Below are 19,710 nucleotides of genomic sequence, written 5' to 3'. Positions count from 1 at the left end.
GGGAGAAGTTGCAGGCAAACAACAGGAGGCGGCTCTGGTTCCTGTTTTCAAATCCCTATTTTTGTGTTGGTTCGTTTTGAGAACTTCTCTCATTTCCCTTCTCAAGTCCCTGTCCCAGAGGCTTCCTACACGTGGGGCTGTTCTGTGGCACTGTGGGGACAATCCAGGAGTGCCAGGCCATGACCCTGAAGCCATCCCAGCCAGGGGACAATTCCCAGGGGGACAAACAGGGGGTGAATCCAGGGCTCATCCCAGCCTCACATCCACACACAGGCTGGGGCTCTCCAGGATGTCCTGGTGGTCCCCAAAGCAGCAGCACCCCCAGGCTGGTGGCACTGCAGAGTCCCCTGGGCTCTGCCACCCTGCCCAGCTGTGCAGGTAATGCTGTGATAAAGAAATGATCAATGCTAGAGCTTGTGGGGGCTTGCAGAAATTCTGGTGCTGAAAGCAACTTTTGGACCGTTTTCGTTTGGTTTTCATGGACTTTGCCCTGTCAGGAACCCAAAGTCAGTCACAGGTGGTGCAGAGAAGGGGGAGATCCTTTCCCTCCCTCCTCCAAAGCCCAAATGATGCTCAACCACCCTACATATTGTGTGCATAACAGGAATTTGTGCTTAATAGATTCATTTATGCTCCTCTTTGGACATGTAGGTCTGTATTAGACTTGAAATTCTGCCCATATAAATGGAAGAAGGTCATGTTCTGTATGAGCTATTGTGTATTGCTTGCTATAATTGAAAGCTCGACATCTTTGCATCATTTTGTAACCTTCTCCAGGAAAAAGGAGTTATTTGCAAGCCATGTATTTTTCCTGGATGGCTGGGTTTTCCAAAAATGCTGAGTTTAAAACTTTACAAAGTACAGGTCAGGAGCTAATATTGTTTTGGTTATTTAGCACAGAAGTCTCTTGACTCTGAAATTAAGGGTATAGTAGTTACTCACTGATGCTTTGAGATGCCTCAGTGTTTAGTTTTTGTTTTGAAGTCAAACTCAATCAGGAGAAAAGTTCTCATTAAAACACTAACCAGAAAGAATGTTTCTTGCCAAAACTCCAGGGAAGATGCTCCAGGAGCTCTTTTCTTGTTCCAGGCACTCCAAGATGTCCCAGAACAGCAGCACCCCCAGGCTGGTGGCACTGCAGAGTCCCTTGGGCTGTGCCACCCTGCCCAGCTGTGCAGGTAATGCTGTGATGAAGAAATTATCAGTGCTGGAGCTTGCAGAGATCTGCAGAAATTCTGGTGCTGAAAGCAACTTTTGGACCATTTTTGCTCGGTTCTGATGGACTTTGCCCTGTCAGGAACCCAAAGTCAGTCACAGGTGGTGCAGAGAAGGGGGAGATCCTTTCCCTCCCTCCTCCAAAGCCCAAATGATGCTCAACCACCCCAAAGCTCCAGGGAAGAAGCTCCAGGAGCTCTTTCCTTGTGCCAGGCACTCCAGGGTGTCCCAGAGCAGCAGCATCCCAGGCTGGTGGCCCTGCAGCGTCCCCTGGGCTCTGCCACCCTGCCCAGCTCCAGGGTTGCCCCTCTGGGATGAGCCACAGGGCCTGGCAACGTCCAGCTGCTTCTGGAACGTTCTACCCCTCTGATTTGGTGGCATCTGCCCTTCTCCTGCCCCCTCCTGGTGCTCTCTGCTGCTTGGGGAGAGGTGGAACACAAAATCCTGGGATGCTGGTGCAGAAATCTCTGCAGGATTTGCCCATCTGGGAGGGATGGGGGGTGGAGGTGCTGACAGGAGGATTTTGAGTTGTGTTTGCTTTGTGGTTAAAGGCAGATTTTCCTCAGGGTCAGGAGGTGCTGCCCAGCTCCCCTGGGGGAAATAATCTGAGATTGCCAAAGGAAGAGGCTCTGTCTGGTGCAGAACAAATCCCAAACACCCCCAGATTGGGCTCATCTGAGGCTGAACCTTCCCAAGGGATCAGAGCAGGAATGACCCAGCCCTTGTCACATCCTCACTGCCCCCATCCTCTCAATTAGTCTGGAAGCTTAATTAGAAAATCCTCCCGTGGCCCTGTGCTGTCTGATCCTGTCCTCCCCTTGTCACAGACATCCTTTATGGAAAATCCTTTTCTTGGGGTTTTTCCTGCTGAGAAGCTGAGAGGCCTCAGGAACAAAATGTAAACATTGATTATCTGCTGCTGTGGAATGCAACAGGTGCATCTGTGATTGGATGTGGTTGTTTCTGATTAATGGCCAATCACAGTCCAGCTGTTATTCACAAGCCTTTGTTACCATTCTTTCTTTTTCTATTCTTATCTAGCTTTCTGATGAAATCCTTTCTTCTTTTAGTACAGTTTTAATATAATATATATCATAAAATAATAAATCAAGCCTTCTGAAACATGGAGTCAGATCCTCATCTCTTCCCTCATCCTGTCAACACTGTCATCCCCTCTGGGTTATCTGACACAGCAGCTGCTGCCCCAGGGGGAATTTGCCTCTTGCAGACCCCAGACCCTGCCCTGAGCTGCTTCAATTCCCCTGGGCAGCTCCTGAATCCCCCAGGCTGCTGCAGTGTGACCGTGCTCACAGGGGTGTGAGGATGAGGGAAGAGATGAGGATGTGACTCCATGTTTCAGAAGGCTTGATTTATTATTTTATGATAGATATTACATTAAAACCATACTAAAAGAATAGAAGAAAAGGTTTCATCAGAAGGCTAGCTAAGAATAGAATAGCAAAGAATGATAACAAAGGTTTGTGGCTTGGGCTCTGTGTCTGAGCCAGCTGGGCTGTGATTGGCCATTAATTAGGGACAACCAACAAAAGTCAATCACAGATGCACCTGTTGCATTCCACAGCAGCAGATAATCAATGTTTACATTTTGTTCCTGAGGCCTCTCAGCTTCTCAGGAGGAAAAATCCTAAGGAAAGGATTTTCCATAAAAGATGTCTGTGAAACTGCAGCATCTCCTGGCACCTCTCAGGCACCTCAGAAGAAATGGGACCACGACACTCCTTGTGCAGGCCTGAGTGCTGGACACACATTTATTGCTGTTCAGCTTTAGTGGGGATTCTGTGGAGGGGTTTGGGTGCTGCTGCAGAGCTCCAGAGCATCTCCTCTGCCTGCTGGCCTCCCTCAGAGGCAGAGCTGAACTCCTGTGGCCCTCAGAGGCAGCAGGGCAGCTCAGATTGGGTTGCTCAGTTGTTGTTTTAGACTCTCTTATCTCATCAGCAGGATCCCAAGTGTGGACTCTGACCCAGGGGGGTTTTCATGGTTCTGTACAGTTAAATCTGCCTCTCTCACTTCTCTCCTGCCACTTCCATGTGAGACATTTACAGACAAACACCACCCTAGCACGACAGCATGGCACAGAGGGAGGATGTGCCACTGCACACACTCTCATTTCAACGTGTTGTTTCAATGTTTGAAAGTGGCACAGCTGCCTTAGTGCCTCTGGGAATGAAAATCAGAGATTTGGGTAGAAGATTCTCTGCTGGGCAATGCACACGAGACCCCTGGAAAAGCTCACATCAAACATTATGCAGCACCAGAAACCATAATAACAACAATAATAATAATAAAAGCTATTTATGACACGGCCTTTATTCACAGAGACATTTGCCCCAGGGCTTTGTTTTACAGATTCCCCACCTCCTCTGCCCTGTAGCCCACAGCACCCCAGGGCAGTCCACAGCATCCCAGGGCAATCCACGACCCCACAGGACATGGGAAAGGGGATAAATCCTACAGAGCTCCCCCAGGAGCCACGGGAGCCACCCCACAGGAAAAGGCAAAGGGATCCAGAGAGGGAAATGCTGGGGGTCTGTGCCAGCCCCTCCCCACCTGGGATGGGCTGTGCTGGGCCAGGCTGAGCCATGCTGGCCCCCCTGGAGCAGGGCAATGGGGCCAAGGCCCCCCTAAGGCACTGCAGTCACCCCCTCACCCCTGCTCCAGAACCCCCTTCGAGCTCAGAACAGGGCTTGAGGTGGGGATTTCACAAACCCCAGGATGTGGGGCCGGTTCCTGTGTGCCTGGGCACCGTGGAGGGTGGGGATGGACATGGGATTGCCATGGGATCATCATGGGATCATCACAGGACTGCCATGGATTGCCATGGGGTCACCATGGGATTGCCACAGATTGCCATGGGATCATCATGGGATCATCACAGGACTGCCATGATGATGACTGCCATGGGGTCACCATGGGATTGCCATGGGATCACAACAAGATTGCCATGGGATTGCCATGGGATCACCACGGGATCATCATGGGATTGCCAGTGGATCACCATGGGATTGCAATGGGATCATCATGACATCACCACAGGATTGCCATGGGATTTGCATGGGATCATGGGATCATCATGAGATCACCAGGGAATTGCCGTGGGGTCATCATGGAATCACCATGGGATCCCCATGGGATCACCACAAGATTGCCATGGGATCACCATGGGATCATCATGGGATTGCTATAGGATTGCCATGGGTTCCCCATGGGATCATCACAGGACTGCCATGGGATCACCACAGGATCGCCACAGGATCACCATGGGATTGCCATGGGAGCATCATGAGATCACCATGGTGTTGCTATGGAATCATCATGGAATCACCACGGGATCATCACAGGATTGCCATGGGATTGACATGGGATCACCATGGGATCATCACAGGACTGCCATGGGATTACCACGGGGTCACCATGGGATCACCATAGGATTGCCATGGGATCACCATGGGACTGCCCCAGGCAATCACGGCACGTGGGACAACGGGCACGCTCTGCCTCCAGCTGCCTCGGAGTCCTTTGGTATTTTGAGTTGGCCAGATGGCATCCCAGGAGCATTGGGGTGAAGTGCCAGGCTGGGGAGCCATGGAAGCAGGTGGGAATGCTCATCCCATAGTCCCAGAGCACGCTGTGTCCGTCGGGATGTGCAGCCTGGAGCCTCTCCCGGGGGGGACAAGGGACACCAACTGCCCTGTGCTCCCTGTGCAGAGATTTGGCAATCCAGAGCCAGAACAGCTGGTCTGGAAAGGCTGCAGGAGAAGGGCCAGACATTTCTCCTTCTTCTTGGGCACTGATTGGTTCAAGTTTGTATCACAGTGAAGTCTGAGACGTGGGGAAGGAACCCAAAGCACCTTCCCAGACAGAGCCAGGACAGCTCCTCCAGCCAGGCACATCCCACCTGCTGCTGGCCACAGAGAGCAGACTCTGGAGCTTCTCCCTCCCCTCTGGAGGGACACTGGCAGCCAAAACCGCCTCAGCCCATCCTCAAACACGAGTAAACATCAAGAGAAACTAAGAGGCACTATAATAACGCAAATCCGGGGGTGCCGGGCTTGGCACGCCCCGCCTAGCTCCGGATGGATGGCTCGGTGCAGCCCAGGTGTCAGATGTCCTGCAGGGTCCAGCCCAGGGCTCAGATGTCCTGCAGAGGTGGCCAGGTCCAGCCCAGGGGTCAGATGTCCTGCAGGGAGTGGCCGGGCTCACTGCGCTCCCGTTTCACCAGTGGCTCTCCTGGATCCCCCTCCGTGCCCAGCTCGATGTCATCTGCAAAGGACAGGGCTCAGAGCAGGGCACGGGGCCACCAGGAGCTGCTTTCCAGCAGAGCAGGCTGCAAGAGGCAGCACAAGGGTCCCCAACCCTCCCAAACCATCCCAACCCTCCCAAACCATCCCATCCTCCAACCCTCCCAAACCATCCCAAACCATCCCAAACCATCCTAACCCTCCCAAACCATCCCAAACCATCCTAACCCTCCCAAACCATCCCATCCTCCAACGCTCCCAAACCATCCCAAACCATCCCAACCCTCCCAAACCATCCCAAACCATCCCAACCCTCCCAAACCATCCCAACCATCCCAAACCATCCCAACCCCAACCATCCCAAACCATCCCAACCATCTCAAACCATCCCATGTCTCCAACCTGCCCAAACCATCCCACTTCCCAATCCTCCCAAACCATCCCAACCCTCCAACCCTCCCAAACCATCACTCCCCAGCAGGGAGGACAGGTACCTTTGTCCAGCAGTGTTGGGGACAGGGGTGTGAGGTCACCAAACTGAAAGAAAAAGGAGTTTTGGGGTCAGTGAGGCTTTGGGGAGCTGAGGTGCCAGAGAATTTCAAGCACCAGGAGAGACTGTGAGCATTGGTGGTGGAGAGCAGAAATGAAAACCAACCACAGGTTTTGGGGAAAAAGCCTTTTGTTGCCATTTAAACCTCTGGGTGAACACCACACACAACAATCCAGGGCAGGGTTTAGCTCTGGAATTAAGGCAGAATGAAAAAGAATGGAAATTTTTCCATCTGCCAGGCGATGACCAAGTGCTGCTACAGGTAAAAGTGGTGCCTTTTCTCCAGCCCTTTCCACCTCTGGCATTTCCCCTCCCTGCAAAGCCTTTGCAGTGATGTCTGAGAGAGTTTGGCCATCCAGGATGTGGAACCAGAGAGCTCCTTGGCTCTGGAGGTGTGATGTCCCTCTCAATGACCAGGTCTGAGACACCAAATTGCTGCAAACAATAATTCTGGAAAGTCATGGAAAGCTGGGCAGGAGCTGAGGAGAGTGGGAATTGCAAAGCTCAGTGGGAGTGGGAGGATGCCTCATCCTTCTTTGCTGGAAAGAATCAGCCTCCTCCTGGAGAGCAGGAATATTGCAAGGGTTGAATGGAGGAAAAGCCTGAGGGATGGGAGCCAGACTCTGCCTTTCCTGTTCCTTTAATACCAGTGAAGGAGGAGGTTTTGCAGGGAACAGTGGGAACTCAGCATTGCAGGGAAGAGTGGGAACTCAGCACTGCAGCTGGAGCAGAGTGGGAGGGCAGGGAAGGCAGAACCAACAGGATTTGGTGGCTTTGGTTTGCCTGGATCCCTACATGAGCTCTGTGGAAGCTTCAAGGAGCAAATGAGATCAGTTTTGAGCACGTGGGCTCAGTTTTAAACTCACAGTAGTTTCAGCATTGCTGTCACAGGTTCAGCTGAGGCTTTTAACTCTGTATTTCAGAGGGAAAAACTGGATGTGGCCTCAGCTAGGCAGGACAGGACCTCCCTGCAAGCCAGGCACCAGAATTACTGTGAACAAAAAAAGCCCCAAACCGCCACAAACAGCCCAAACAACCCCATCATCCTCTTCTTCACCTCAAAAATGGAGGGAGTGGCTCACTGTGCAGGTAATGCTGGAGCTTGTAGAGGCCTGCAGAAGTTCAGTTGCTAAAAGCAACTTTAGGACCATTTTTGCTTGGTTTTGATGGACCTCCCTGTCAGGAGTCCCAAAGTCAGGGCTGGCAGTCACAGGTGGTGCAGAGAAGGGGGGAGATCCTTTCCCTCCCTCCTCCAAGCCTCCAAATAATGCTCAACCACCCCAAACCCACCAGCTCAGGGAATATGCCCCAGGAATTCTTTCCTTATGCCAAAACAACTCAATAAATAATTTTTGTTGCAAAACAAGCCGGGAGTGCAGCGTGCTGTGTGAAGCACCGGTGTCTTTTGAGGAACTGCTTCTTTTGGGTTGGTTTGTAGGGAATAAAGGGCTCTCACCTCTCCCATGACAGCAATTGGGGTCTCCCCTGTTGCCTGGGCCACACGGTGCTCCACCAGGTAGAACATGTACTCGTCGTAGAGCAGGCGGATCAGGTGGAAGGAGCCAAAGCTGGCGGCGCTGCGCAGGGTGAGGTCCCGGATCACCATCGAGCTGGGAATGGGCAAGAATCACAAATTTGGGATGAGTTTTACATCTCTGCCATGGCTGATGTGAGTTCTGGACCCTGGTGGTTCTGTGGGACCCAACAGTGTCTCTGCCTCTGACCCAAAAGTATCGAAACAGTTTAAGAAATTTGGTTTATGGAGCATCCTATCCCCGTGCTGAAGGGACACCAGAACCACAGTCAAGCAGAGTTTAATGGGAGTAAAGAACTTGGCCTTGGCTTTAAGAAATCTAGTTTATGGAGTATCTTGTCCCCATCTTGAAAGGACACCAGAACCACAGTTAAGCAGAGTTCCATGGGAGTAAAGAACTTGGCCTTGTGGCTTTAAGAAATTTAGTTTATGGAGTATCTTAACCCAACCTGGCCTTGGCTTTAAGAAATTTAGTTTATGGAGTATCCTATCCCCGTCTTGAAAGGTTACCAGAACCACATTGAAGCAGAGTTTAACAGGAGTAAAGATCTTGGCCTTGGCTTTTCAAGGAGTTCCTTACATGCCTCAAGGTTGATGCAGAAATACCCCCAAAATGAGAAAGAAAATGTACCTGTAGAAGGACCACTTCAACAGGAACTGCCTGGCTGCCTTGGGGAAGCTGGGGCTGCCCTCGTGATGCTTCAGCACTTGAGTGACCACATTGTCCAGCCAGCTGGCCCACTGGTCCAGAGAGCTCTGCTGCTGCAGAGTCAGCTTGAAATCCTGCTCCAGCTTCTGCACCATGCCCTCCTCACACTGGCACACCCACGAGGCCTGCTCCTGCTCAGGAGAAAGGGCTCACAGTTACTCATGCCCTGCTCCTATTCAGGAGAAAGGGTTCATAGTTACTTATGCCCTGCTCCTGCTCAGAAGAAAGGGCTCACAGTTACTCATGCCCTGCTCCTGCTTGCCTTATCTCTCTCTTATGACCACAATCACTTCTACCTTGGGAAGGGACATCTGCTGATAACAGCTACTGAATGTCACTGCATGGCTGATAAGAACTACAGCATCCCATTGGGAGATGTGAGCCCAGAGGGAGGAGCCAAGAATTCCTGCCTGGATATAATCTGGAGATTCTGGAACACCAGCACGGCTTCTGCACTGGATTCCCCAGAGGAACAGCAGCTGCCTCTGCCCCTGGATCTTCAGAGGAAGATTCCACCCTTCTACAGGATCCCTGCTCCAGCAGAACCACCCCTGACACTGCAGGAGGGCTGAGCCACAATTCCAATGGGACTGCTGCCCACACCCTGACCCACAGGGTGTCAGGTTGTGTTCTGACTCTGTCAGTGTTGTTTTAGTTTACTGCATTGTTTATTTTATCCTTTTACTTTCTTCCCTATTAAAGAACTGTTATTTCCTGCTCCCATATTTTTTGCCTGAGAGCCCCTTAATTTAAAATGTATAGCAATTTGGAGGGAGCTCTGTCAGTGTTGTTTTGCTTTATTGCATTGTTTATTTCATTGTTTACTACATTACTCTGTCAATGTTGGTTTAGTTTACTGCATTGTCTATTTTATCCTTTTATTCTCTTCCCTATTAAGGAACTGTTATTCCTGCTCCCATATTTTTTCCTGAGAGTCCCTTAATTTAAAATTTGTAGCAATTTGGAGTGGGGGGGCTTTACATTTTCCATTTCAGGGGAGGCTCCTGCCTTCCTTAGCAGACACCTGGTTTTGGAAATGAGGCAGTGAGGAGCAGGGGGTCTGTGGGTACCTGCACGTTGGCGAAGTCCACGCGGTTGAGGTCGCTGAGCATCTGGTTGATCTGGGACGTGTTCTGCAGCACGGCGCGCGCCGCCTGCGCCAGGTGGTTCAGGGACGTGTACCTGCGCAGGGTCTGGGCAAAGGCACTCACCACCCCCACCTGCAACACACCACAGCGGCTGCAGGGGGACACTGACATGTTTGATGGAAACCCTTTCGTTATGATTTTTCTCCTGAGAAGCTGAGGAGCTATCGCTGGCTGTGGGCTATGTACAAATCACCAACAGGATGGGACTGCTGGGAACGTGCCTTGAGCTGTTTGATTTTCCAGCATCAGTCTCATTCCATGGTTATAAAAACGGGAAGATGCCAGCAGCTCACATCCCAAGAACTTAATGTTACAACTTACTTTATAAGTTTTTTGACCAATCACACAAAGCAAAAGCATATTGACAGTATTTATATCTCTAGAGTATATATTCTAAATCGACACTAGTTCTATCCACTCACTATGAGCACACGTACATTTGGTTAAACAATGCTTGCTTATTTCAAATACAACACCCGCTTGTAAGCCTTAAAACACAATGCACAGAGCTCCATTATTAAGCTTCAAACTTCCTAATATCTTGCTAGATAAACTTTTCTGCAGCTTAGGGAGTTATTCTAGACAAGCGTTAATACACAGACCATTGTTCTGTTTGTCTTTGCTTTTCTACATTTTACATAATTTTTCTGCTGACCTATCTCATGGCTACTGCTTAGCTCTAATCACAGTTCTGCTGTCTCTGAGGCCTCCCTTTTGTAGCTTTCCTAAAACCTTCTGAATTTATGGATTCCCACAAGAAGGCTCAGAAAAGAAATGTAAACAATAACTATCTGATGGCTGTGGAATATAATCTGGAGATGATTTACCAACAGGTGCATCTTTGATTGGTCTCGTGTGAATTGTTTTTAATTAATGGCTAATCACAGTCCAGCTGTGTCAGTCACAAAATTTTATTATCATTCCTTTCTAGCTTTCTGATGTCTCCTTTCTTCTATTCTTTAGTATAGCTTTTTAGTATATCATTCTCTTTTAATACAGTATATATCATAAAATAATAAATCAGCTTTCTGAAACATGCATGGAGTCAAGATTCTCATCTCTTCCCTTGTCCTGGGGACCCTCAAACACCACCACAGCATGGCCAGTGCTGCAGTCACCAGCCATGGAAGGGCTCAAAAAACGTGGAGGTGGCACTTGGGAACATGTTTTAGTGGTGGTCTGGGCAGTGCTGGGGTTGTGGTTGGACTTAAATCATCTTAAAGGTCATTTCCAACCTAATCCTTGTGCCAGGCACTCAGAACAACTCAGTCAATCCTTGGGCACAGGTGGTTGTAAAACATGTTGAGGGCACAGTGTGGTTTGTGAATCAATGGTGTCTCTTTAGGTGCTGCTCAGTTTGGGTTGGTTTGTAGGGAATGAAGGATTCTGACCTCTCCCATTACATCTCCCTGGTTGCCTGGGCCACACAATGCTCCACCAGGCAGAACAGCAATGGAAGGACCCAGACCTCAATAATTCTATAATTCCATTATTTATTCTCTTTAATCTACCAGGTTTTCACACTCTGCCTCCAGCAGAGATCATGGTGGGAAGAGGCAGCAAGAATCCCTGGCTTTAGGAGAGCAGGAGCCTTGGGGCAATGCCACTCACTCCTGTGCTCTCCAGGCTTTTCCAGCCTCATTCCAGAACAGAGATAACAGGGAATGGTCCTGGCCCCAAGGCTGCCAGAGCTCCAGAAGGGTTTGGACACTGCTCCCAGGGATGCTCAGGGTGGGGTTGTTGGGGTGGCTGTGCAGGGCCAGGGGTTTGTGATGATCCCTGTGTGTCCCTTCCAGCTCAGGATGTTCTGTGGCACTATGATTTTCTCCCACAAAGCTTTACCTGCAATTTCAGGGCACAGGAGCAGCTCCATGGACAAAGAATCATGAACTTCTAGTACAAAGGAACTTCCCCACCCATCCTCCCACTCCTGGCTGATTTTGCTTCACAATCAACCACTGCACCATGCCAGGTGTCCAAACCCCAGCAGGAATTTCTGCAAGGTGCAGACACACCCTGGGCCCATCTCTGCTCACCTTGGTCTGCACGACCTGGGGGGGGAATTCACTCATGGCATTCATCAGCCACCCTTCCAAGCTCTTGGCAAAGTTCCGGATGGCCTGGGTCAGCGTGCCTGCAAAGAAGGCTGCAGAGTCACAAAAGCTGCTCTGGGGCATTTTTGGCTACCATTTTCTGCCTTAGGACTACTGGGAAAGCCCAGCCTGTGGTCTGGTTATCTGAGATGTCAACTCAGCATCAAGGAAATCAGCTGGGTTGGTACACCAAAATTATTCTTTGATATTATTACTCAAACTCTTATTCTTCTTTTTCTTCTTTTTCTTTTTCATTTTTATTTTTAATTTTTCTTATACTTATTCTTATTCTTATTCTTATTCTTATTCTTATTCTTATTCTTATTCTTATTCTTATCTTACTCTTATACTTATGATAATTGGACTTAATGGTCTTAGAGGTCTTTTCCAACCTAAACATTTCTATGTTTTCTCATTTTTATTTTCTTTTGTTTTATTCTTATTCTTATTCTTATTCTTATTCTTATTCTTATTCTTATTCTTATTCTTATTCTTATTCTTGTTCTTATTCTCATTCTTATCCTTATCCTTATTCTTATCTTTATGACAACTGGACTTAATGATCTACAGGTGTTTTCCAACCTAAACATTTCTATGGCTTCTAAATTATTTTTATTTTCTTGCATACTTTTCTTATTCCTGGCCCTTCTGAGCATTTTTCAAGCATTGAAATTCGCTCTTCAGAGACATCCTCATGCCCCAGCTTGTGACAGCCCTCAGAGAATCTAAATCAGAGAGAAAACTCTCAATACCCCATTCCTAATCTCAAAAAGTTGACCCCTAATTTCCAGGAGTGTCAGGAACAGGATGGTCCTATGCAAACAAAGACCTGCAAGGAGCCACATCCCAAAGCGCTCCCATATCCAAACTCCTGGCCAAAATCAGGAGATGTGAAATGCAACACACAAAATTTAAAAGGCAGGGGAATTCCCAGGGGGTATAAAACATCCCCCCAGAGCAATGCTGCAGGAAGAACACTGCTGTTGCCACGATATTTTAGCCAGGATAAACACCTCCAAGTGGGATTTTAGAGTGGAAATCTTTATGGGAAGTGAGACCAGGCTCAGGTGGGGCTGTGGGTACTCACTGGGCACTGGCCTGAGCACGTCAGGGATGAGGATCTCCACCAGGGCCTGGTACAGGATGTGGTCACAGCTCCTCATCCACTTGAGGATGGGCTCGTACTTGCACAGGGTGATCAGTTTGTCCTTTGGGAGGGTCCCTTCGGGTTCCTCTTCACTGCAGGAGGAGGAGGAAGGAGACAGAATTAGCAGCAGGTTTGCATTCAGTGTTTTCCCTCTCCCTCTGCATTTCTAACTCCAATTTTCAGCAGAAAAAACCATGCTTGTGTGCCTTGCAACCTCCCTGTCCTTGGGGCCAGAGCTTGGAGCAGTTTTCCCTCAAATCCACACTCTTGGTGTTCCCTTTTTACCTTCACAGCCTCTCACACCCCCTGTTCAGTGGGAGCTGAGCTCCAGCACTGCCAGCTCAGGCAGCAAAGGCTCAGCTGGATCCTCCCAAACCTTCCCTCCCCTCTGCTCTCACCCTCCTGAGCCACAGCACAGGGGACAAACACTTTGCAGGGTTTGCATCTGTAGGGGCAGATGAGCTGATATTGAGTAATTTTCAAGGTGTTTAACCCCTCCAAATGCATCTTCAGAAAGAAGGATACTGAATGGTTGGATGAGAACAAAATATATTGTCTGCAACTGGCTGGGGTCAATCCAGCTTGCATTATTTTCACTTTGTAGCTGTAAAAAGGCACAAGATATTTGTTACAAAAAAGCAGAAAGAGCTGAAACCTGAATTCACTGCCAGAGCTGCTCACCCACACATTACACTGAGAACTGGGAATTTGGAAAGGTCTTCCCCCATGGAAAGGGTCTTTTTGCCCACCAAAATCATTAAAGCCAAGCCTTGGACATGCTCTAAAGGGGACTTTGAGCCTCAGGCTGCAGAATTTTAGTGGTGAACTCCATTTGCATAACTCCTGGAAAATCCCACATGGAGAAACAGGTCAGGAAACCTGCTGTGAGCCTGCTGTGAAGTGCATCCATGTTCTGCATCTTCTCATGCTTTCAGTGTGCCACCTCCCCAATATTTGGGGTTTGTATTTATATTTATGTATTAAGAAGGGGAGGGAGTATGTTATTCACCTCTCTGGTTAGGGGCAGATGTGTGAGAGCCCTGCACAAAAGCTGCCTCCAGTTTTCCCCTGTGTACCTAGAAACAGCTCCTGGGGTGTTGCAATTTGCCTGGGAGCTGTTCCCTCAAAAAAAAAAAGAGATTTTAAACCAAGCAAACACAGCTGCAGTGACTCCTTGCAGGAAAATATCCCCTGGGCAACATCTACAGGGCCATATTTACTGATTTTTAAGGGACTTTTCCTTATTACTCAGTGTTTCACCATTTTTCTTCTGAATAGAAAACCTTCATCTTTATAGCCTCAGTAAGAGTGGACAGATTTGTGATAGAAATGTTAAGATTTTTTTTCAATTTTCTCTGCTTTCACTTATTTCCATTCCCCTGGCAGCAGCTCCCAATGCATAAAGGATGAGGAAGAGGCACAGCAACGAGCCAGGCAGGAGTGAAAAGATGAAAGCAGCTTTGTTTGCAATGATCTGCCTCAAAACATGAAGCACTGACAGGTCTGGGCATGCAGGCAAGGCAGAGAGTCAGTCTGGAAATCCCTAAAATTTGAGCAGGGAATCCTCAGAGAGTCCCTAAAACCTGAGCAGGGAATCATCACTGGGGAAAGCAGGAGGTGCAAGGGACATGGATGAGAGGAATTAGCCTCAAATCACCCCAGGGGAGGTTTATATGGGATATGAGGGGAAATTTCTTCACTGAAAGAGTGGTCAGGGATTGGAACAGGCTGTGGTAGAATCACCATCCATGGAAGTGTCCAAAAAAGGTGTGGATGTGGCACTTGGGGACGTGGCTGAGTGGTGACTCAAAGAATTCACAGGTTGGAAGAGACTTTAAAGATCATCAAGTGCAACCCAACCCCAACACCTCAAGACTGGTGAGGGCTGGTAATTGCTATTGTGGAATCAGATGGAGGGGAAATGAGAAGCTGCTTTTGAAAGGAGCTTCTTCTGATGCTCTTGGAGGGATTTTCCAACCTCAGTGACCCCACAATTCTCTAATCAGAGCAGACCCTTCCCCACAGCTCTGAACTTTTCATTACACTATTAAACACTTCCAACTCTCTTTGTCACAGCTCTGCAGGGCAGAAAATACTCCCAAATCCTCCAAAGCACTCATTTATGCTGATTTTCTGCTGGTTTATTTTCACATGCCAGCAGGTGCTTTGGAACAGCAAGTGCACAACCCTATAGCTTGCTTTTCTTTTTATTTGGTCTGTCTAAAAAACAAAATGACTGAACATCTCTGAGAGGATTTTCTCCCCACAATAACTTTCACTTGAAGGGCATAGATTTGTACCTGTAAGATCATCTACCTAAAATCTTGGCATTGAAGAAGAATGAGATTTAGGCTCAAAAACACTAAAAAATCTTCATGCATGTTAAAAAGAGATTATCTGTAAGAAGTGGAGCAGGGAAGAAGGGGAGTACCTGGAGGGCAGAGCAGTGGGGCCATCACTAGGGGGTGCCTTAGGATTCCAGAAGGATTGCCACAGCTTCTCGATGTAGTGGAACTGGAGGTGCATCACGACATCCAAAGTGGCCTGACAGCAAAGAACACCACGGGGTGAGCACTCAGCTCCAGTGCTGCCACCCACAGGAAATAATTTACATGAAAAACAACAGAATTGGCACTTTTGTAGTGATCAACTTAACATAAAACAGGTCACACAGGGGAAAAAATATCAATATTTGAGTTGTAATTGCAGGCAAATGAAGCATTCCCAGCTTCTCCTAAGAGCTGGTCACTTGATTGATGTCCCATGTCAATTAATAAATTAATTACAAATAATCCCCAAAGAATATTGCACACAATCACCTCACAGTGCCTCCTGTAGAGAACCTGCAGAGTTTTCACGTCGTTCAAGGTGAAACCTTCTTGTAAGAGGACATTGCCAAGATCAGGGGCTGGGAATTCAGGAAAGACGTGGGTTACATCTGGGAACAGAAATTGGGAGAGGTGGTGAGGGTCAGAAAGCTCAGAGCACAGCTGATCACAAGGTGCTGCTCTCACTCTTTCATGTTCCAGCTGGGATGAGAGAGGAAAAATGAGATAATTTACTCATTTCCCTGATTTGTGCTGAGAAAAATAACCACAGCCCAGTGGGTTCAGTGGGGAAAGGAAAATGCTTCCTTTCTGCTTGTAATAAAAGAAATAAGAAAACATTTTCCTCATCTACCATCCATTAGAATTTCCCTGAAGCTTGGAAATGTCTCTCTGTACAATGAGGAATAGAATTGGGCAGCAGAGGTGTCAGGAGCTGGGATTTGTGGTGGAGACACAGATCCAGGACCAGCAAATCCAGAGAAGGTCAACATGGATCATCTCCACCCAGATCCCCAGTGCAGCCTTTGCAAGGAAGGGAATTACTTCCTCACTCTGGCCAGGACCTCCAGTCCTCCATGGAATTTAAATAAATCAGATGGATTAAAAAAATACTAAAAATGAGGGACCTAACAGACCCATGGGTTTGAGGAAAAAACCTTCCTGGGGAGAGAGGAGTCAGCAGATAAACTTAGCAAGTGTGACACTACAAAAACCTATAGAACACATCCTATATATATAAAATACAGATACATAAACATATAAAATATAGAAAATTATATATAATATATATATATTATGTGTTATATATATTAACACTATAATATATATATAAGTTATATAACATAAAAATTAATATTATATATATTTTATATTTACACACTATAACACATATAATTTATATATAACATAAAAATTAATATAATATATATTTTATCTATACACACTATAACACAATTTATATATAACACAAAATTAATATTATGTATATTTTTATCTATACACACTATAACACATAAAATTTAAATATAACACAAAAATTAATATTATATATATTTTAATATATAATTTACATATAACATTAAATTTTTATATATATTTTTATATATATATGCATATATACACACTGTAGATTTTTTAGATAAAGCTTTCCCCTAAAAACCCAAATCCCTGATGTGGAATAATTAAGAATTGATCACCAAAGGGGTTTCCTCACCTATGAACTGCTGGTGGTGCTGGCACTGAGCAGCCACTGACTGCTCGGGGGTGGTGTGGGGGGTGCTGTTGGATGCACTCTCTGCCATCCCATCCATCTTCTGGGCTGCTCTGTACCTGAATTCCATCAGAATTAGGATGGATTAGGATCCACACAGACAGGAGAAAACACCTCTGTGTTATTTATAACACACATCTGTGAGTCCATGGAGTGGTTGGTACATTCAAGGCAAACATGGGGAGGGCTGAGAATTTATATTGTGAAATCAGATGGAGGGGAAATTAGAAGCTCCTATTGAAAAGCTTCCCCAAGACAGAATTAAAGGGGCTAAGAAGTTTGGTGACACCAAAAAATCCAAAAAGAGAAGCAGAGCTGCAGTGGGGTCCAAGGCAGACTCTGTCTCAAGCACTGACTTTTGCACTTACTTTCTATTTAGGAGCTTAAAAAATAAATTCTGTTCCTTCTGCACTTCAGCAACAACAAGCGCCTCATGCTCTATGGACTGAGCAGATTCTCACAGCTGCTGAGTGTTTTGGGCAGGGCCTGGGGACACCTACCTTTGTTTCTGGTGGATGGGCTGCTGTCTCATGGCCATGTACTGCGTGTCCTCCTGCAGGCGGTTCAGCGGCGACTCTGGCTTCAGGCGGATCCCATAGTAGTGATATTTGGAATTTCCCCTGGAAATATCAACTTAGTCACCAAAAAGGGCATTGTGGCCCTGGCTGCTTGGACAACGCACCCCATTTCAGGCAGCACAGGGCTGCCAAGCACTGTTTGAGTGGCTGAAGGGATGAACTTGGTGCCTCAGGTTTGAGTTTTTATATTTTTCAGATTCTGTGCTGCTTTAGTGGGTGGGTCTGGGTTCATATCAGGGGATGGTGAGCTCTGTGCACAGAGCAGGGAGACAAAACAATTCCTGCTCCAGCTGGGGACCAAGGACAAAAGATCCAAATCTCAGGCCCAAGAGCACAAACAATGTGGGCTGGAGAGAGAAAAACAAGCAGGGTGGGACTGCATGGGCTAAAGCTGTAACTAGACACTTAACTCCAGTATGCAAATGGAGCAGAACTTATAAAATTGTGAGAGACCCTGTGACCAGTTGTCCATTTTTGTGACCATTTTGGTTCATCTTGGGCTCAGCCCTGGCTGGGCTCTTGTGCTGCCCAAGATGGATCCATTGAAGCCTCCTAATAAATCCCTACTTTATTAATTAACTCTCTCTATTCTCTGTTCTGGCTCAGCCTTCACAAGGCATCAAACTAATGAAATGCCATCATCCCCTGGAAAATTTAAACCCACATGTGGCCAAGTGCAGTGGCATTTATTCCTGTAGATCCCAGAAAAGAAACACCTGAACCTCCTAAAGATCCTCAGCAGCTTCTGAGTGCACCAGAGATGCTGCAGGAGAGTTGCTTTTTATTTCTTGTCCTAGGTTGATAAGGAAGTGAGTTTTTGGGAGGTTGTGGTCAAACCAATCAATGCTCAGATTTGAATATTGGCAGGTGGTGTGGCCACTGAAGACATGGATACGCCTCTGAGGGACTCCTCTCCCCTTGATGAACTGAGAATTGATTATCTGAGGGCTGGTGATGAACTAAGAGTTGATTATCTGAGGGATGGTAACTAGATTGAGAATCTAAGGTTTTATTTTGTGCTGTAGTGGAAATTGGGGAGGAGGAGCGTTTTGGAAGGTTTTCATTCTATGTGTTTTCCTTTTTACATATTGTAAGTCAATAAAGTCTTTTTCCTTTATTCCTAAGCTGGAGCCTGCTTTGCTCTATTCCTGGTCACATCTCACAGCAGACACTGGGGAGAACACATTTTCATGGGGGCACTGGCATTGTGCCAGCATCAAAGCACGACAGATTAACTGCAGATTGGCACCAACCTGGTGCCCAGGCGCCGTGTCCTCAGCCCCATGAAGACGGAGCGGATGAGCTTCCCGAAGGAGGCGGCGTTGACGGGGTCCAGTTTGTGCTCCTGGCAGTGCCTCAGGTAATGGTTGTACAGGGAGCTCCGGGGCAGGCTCACACCCTCTGCTGTCTCATAGTTATCCAGCAACCACTGCAGCTTCAGGCAGGGAAAAATAAAAAAACATGCAAGTCTGAAGAGAGCTGAGAAGTCAGGCAGGGTCGATGTTTAAATGTCCAGATGCTGAAGTTCAAGAGAACTGAGTAATTAATTTCTATGTGTTAATTAACATAAATTATAATTTATATAACTTTATGGTAGTTTATAGGATAGCAAAACCCAGTTTATAGGATGGCAAAATCCCCCAGCACAAACAAAACCAGTCAGATTTTTCATTAAACCACAATCCTGCTGCCACCTCAGTGTCCACCTCGGGTTCGGATGAATTCCTGCAGAGCCAAAATAAAGCTGTAAAAATTCACATTTTCCAAGGAAAAGAGATCTTGAGATACTGCCTAAGAGAGATAAATTTCAGGGGAAGCAAATTGATGCAAAGTCTTTATTAATTGGAAGATTGGCATGTCTGCAACTGCTCCCTTAACAATAAAATTAATGGTTGCCAAAGCAACCTTCAAAATCTGAGGGAATCCATCTACTTTGCAAAATTTACTGTCTGAACTTCTGACATGGCTGTTGATTAAAATTTGCAATTAATATAAATTATTTATACTGAGATAGTCTGAAAGGGCAGGTCCAGCACATGGTGTCAGCACAGGAATTCAAATGCAAAGCCCCCAATCTCCTTTAATTAACTAAATGACTTCAGCATCAATAAAATGAGAGTTGTAATAATTGATTTTTGGGAGGAATTGGATGTACACATGGACTAATACCAACAGGGTGGGTAAGAGCCCTTTCAGTGTCATGAGGGGTGTCTGGGATGAACATTTTGCAGGCTTCCCTTCCCTCCAGACCTCCATCCCTGCACCAGAACCAGCTGCATTCCCACCAGAACTGGGCAAAACAGATTTGGGTTGTGAAATCCAAATATCAGCCACAGCATCTCCAAACAACTGAGAGTCCAAGCAATTATAGGAACTGAG

General features: G+C 47.1%; 1 protein-coding gene across 1 annotated transcript in view; it reads right to left on the bottom strand.

Annotated features, from left to right (window-relative positions):
- Positions 1 to 3,429: 3,429 nt before the first annotated feature.
- RFX2 (regulatory factor X2) overlaps positions 3,430 to 19,710 on the bottom strand; it is an 83,634-nt gene continuing 67,353 nt past the window's right edge. Inside the window, exons 7-18 of the mRNA XM_059489690.1 lie at positions 18,585 to 18,766; positions 17,254 to 17,373; positions 16,697 to 16,812; positions 15,475 to 15,593; positions 15,087 to 15,199; positions 12,596 to 12,747; positions 11,452 to 11,549; positions 9,338 to 9,487; positions 8,190 to 8,398; positions 7,481 to 7,634; positions 5,969 to 6,011; positions 3,430 to 5,496 (exon numbers count right to left, since the gene is read on the bottom strand). Coding sequence (XP_059345673.1) covers positions 5,405 to 5,496; positions 5,969 to 6,011; positions 7,481 to 7,634; positions 8,190 to 8,398; positions 9,338 to 9,487; positions 11,452 to 11,549; positions 12,596 to 12,747; positions 15,087 to 15,199; positions 15,475 to 15,593; positions 16,697 to 16,812; positions 17,254 to 17,373; positions 18,585 to 18,766 — 1,548 coding nt within the window. The 3' untranslated portion in view covers positions 3,430 to 5,404. The remainder of the gene's footprint in view (positions 5,497 to 5,968; positions 6,012 to 7,480; positions 7,635 to 8,189; positions 8,399 to 9,337; positions 9,488 to 11,451; positions 11,550 to 12,595; positions 12,748 to 15,086; positions 15,200 to 15,474; positions 15,594 to 16,696; positions 16,813 to 17,253; positions 17,374 to 18,584; positions 18,767 to 19,710) is intronic.

This window comes from Ammospiza nelsoni, chromosome 27, assembly GCF_027579445.1.
Source record: "Ammospiza nelsoni isolate bAmmNel1 chromosome 27, bAmmNel1.pri, whole genome shotgun sequence".
Taxonomy (NCBI): Eukaryota; Metazoa; Chordata; class Aves; order Passeriformes; family Passerellidae; genus Ammospiza; species Ammospiza nelsoni.
Note: the sequence above shows the minus strand (reverse complement) of the source record. Positions and strands in the feature narration are given on the sequence as shown.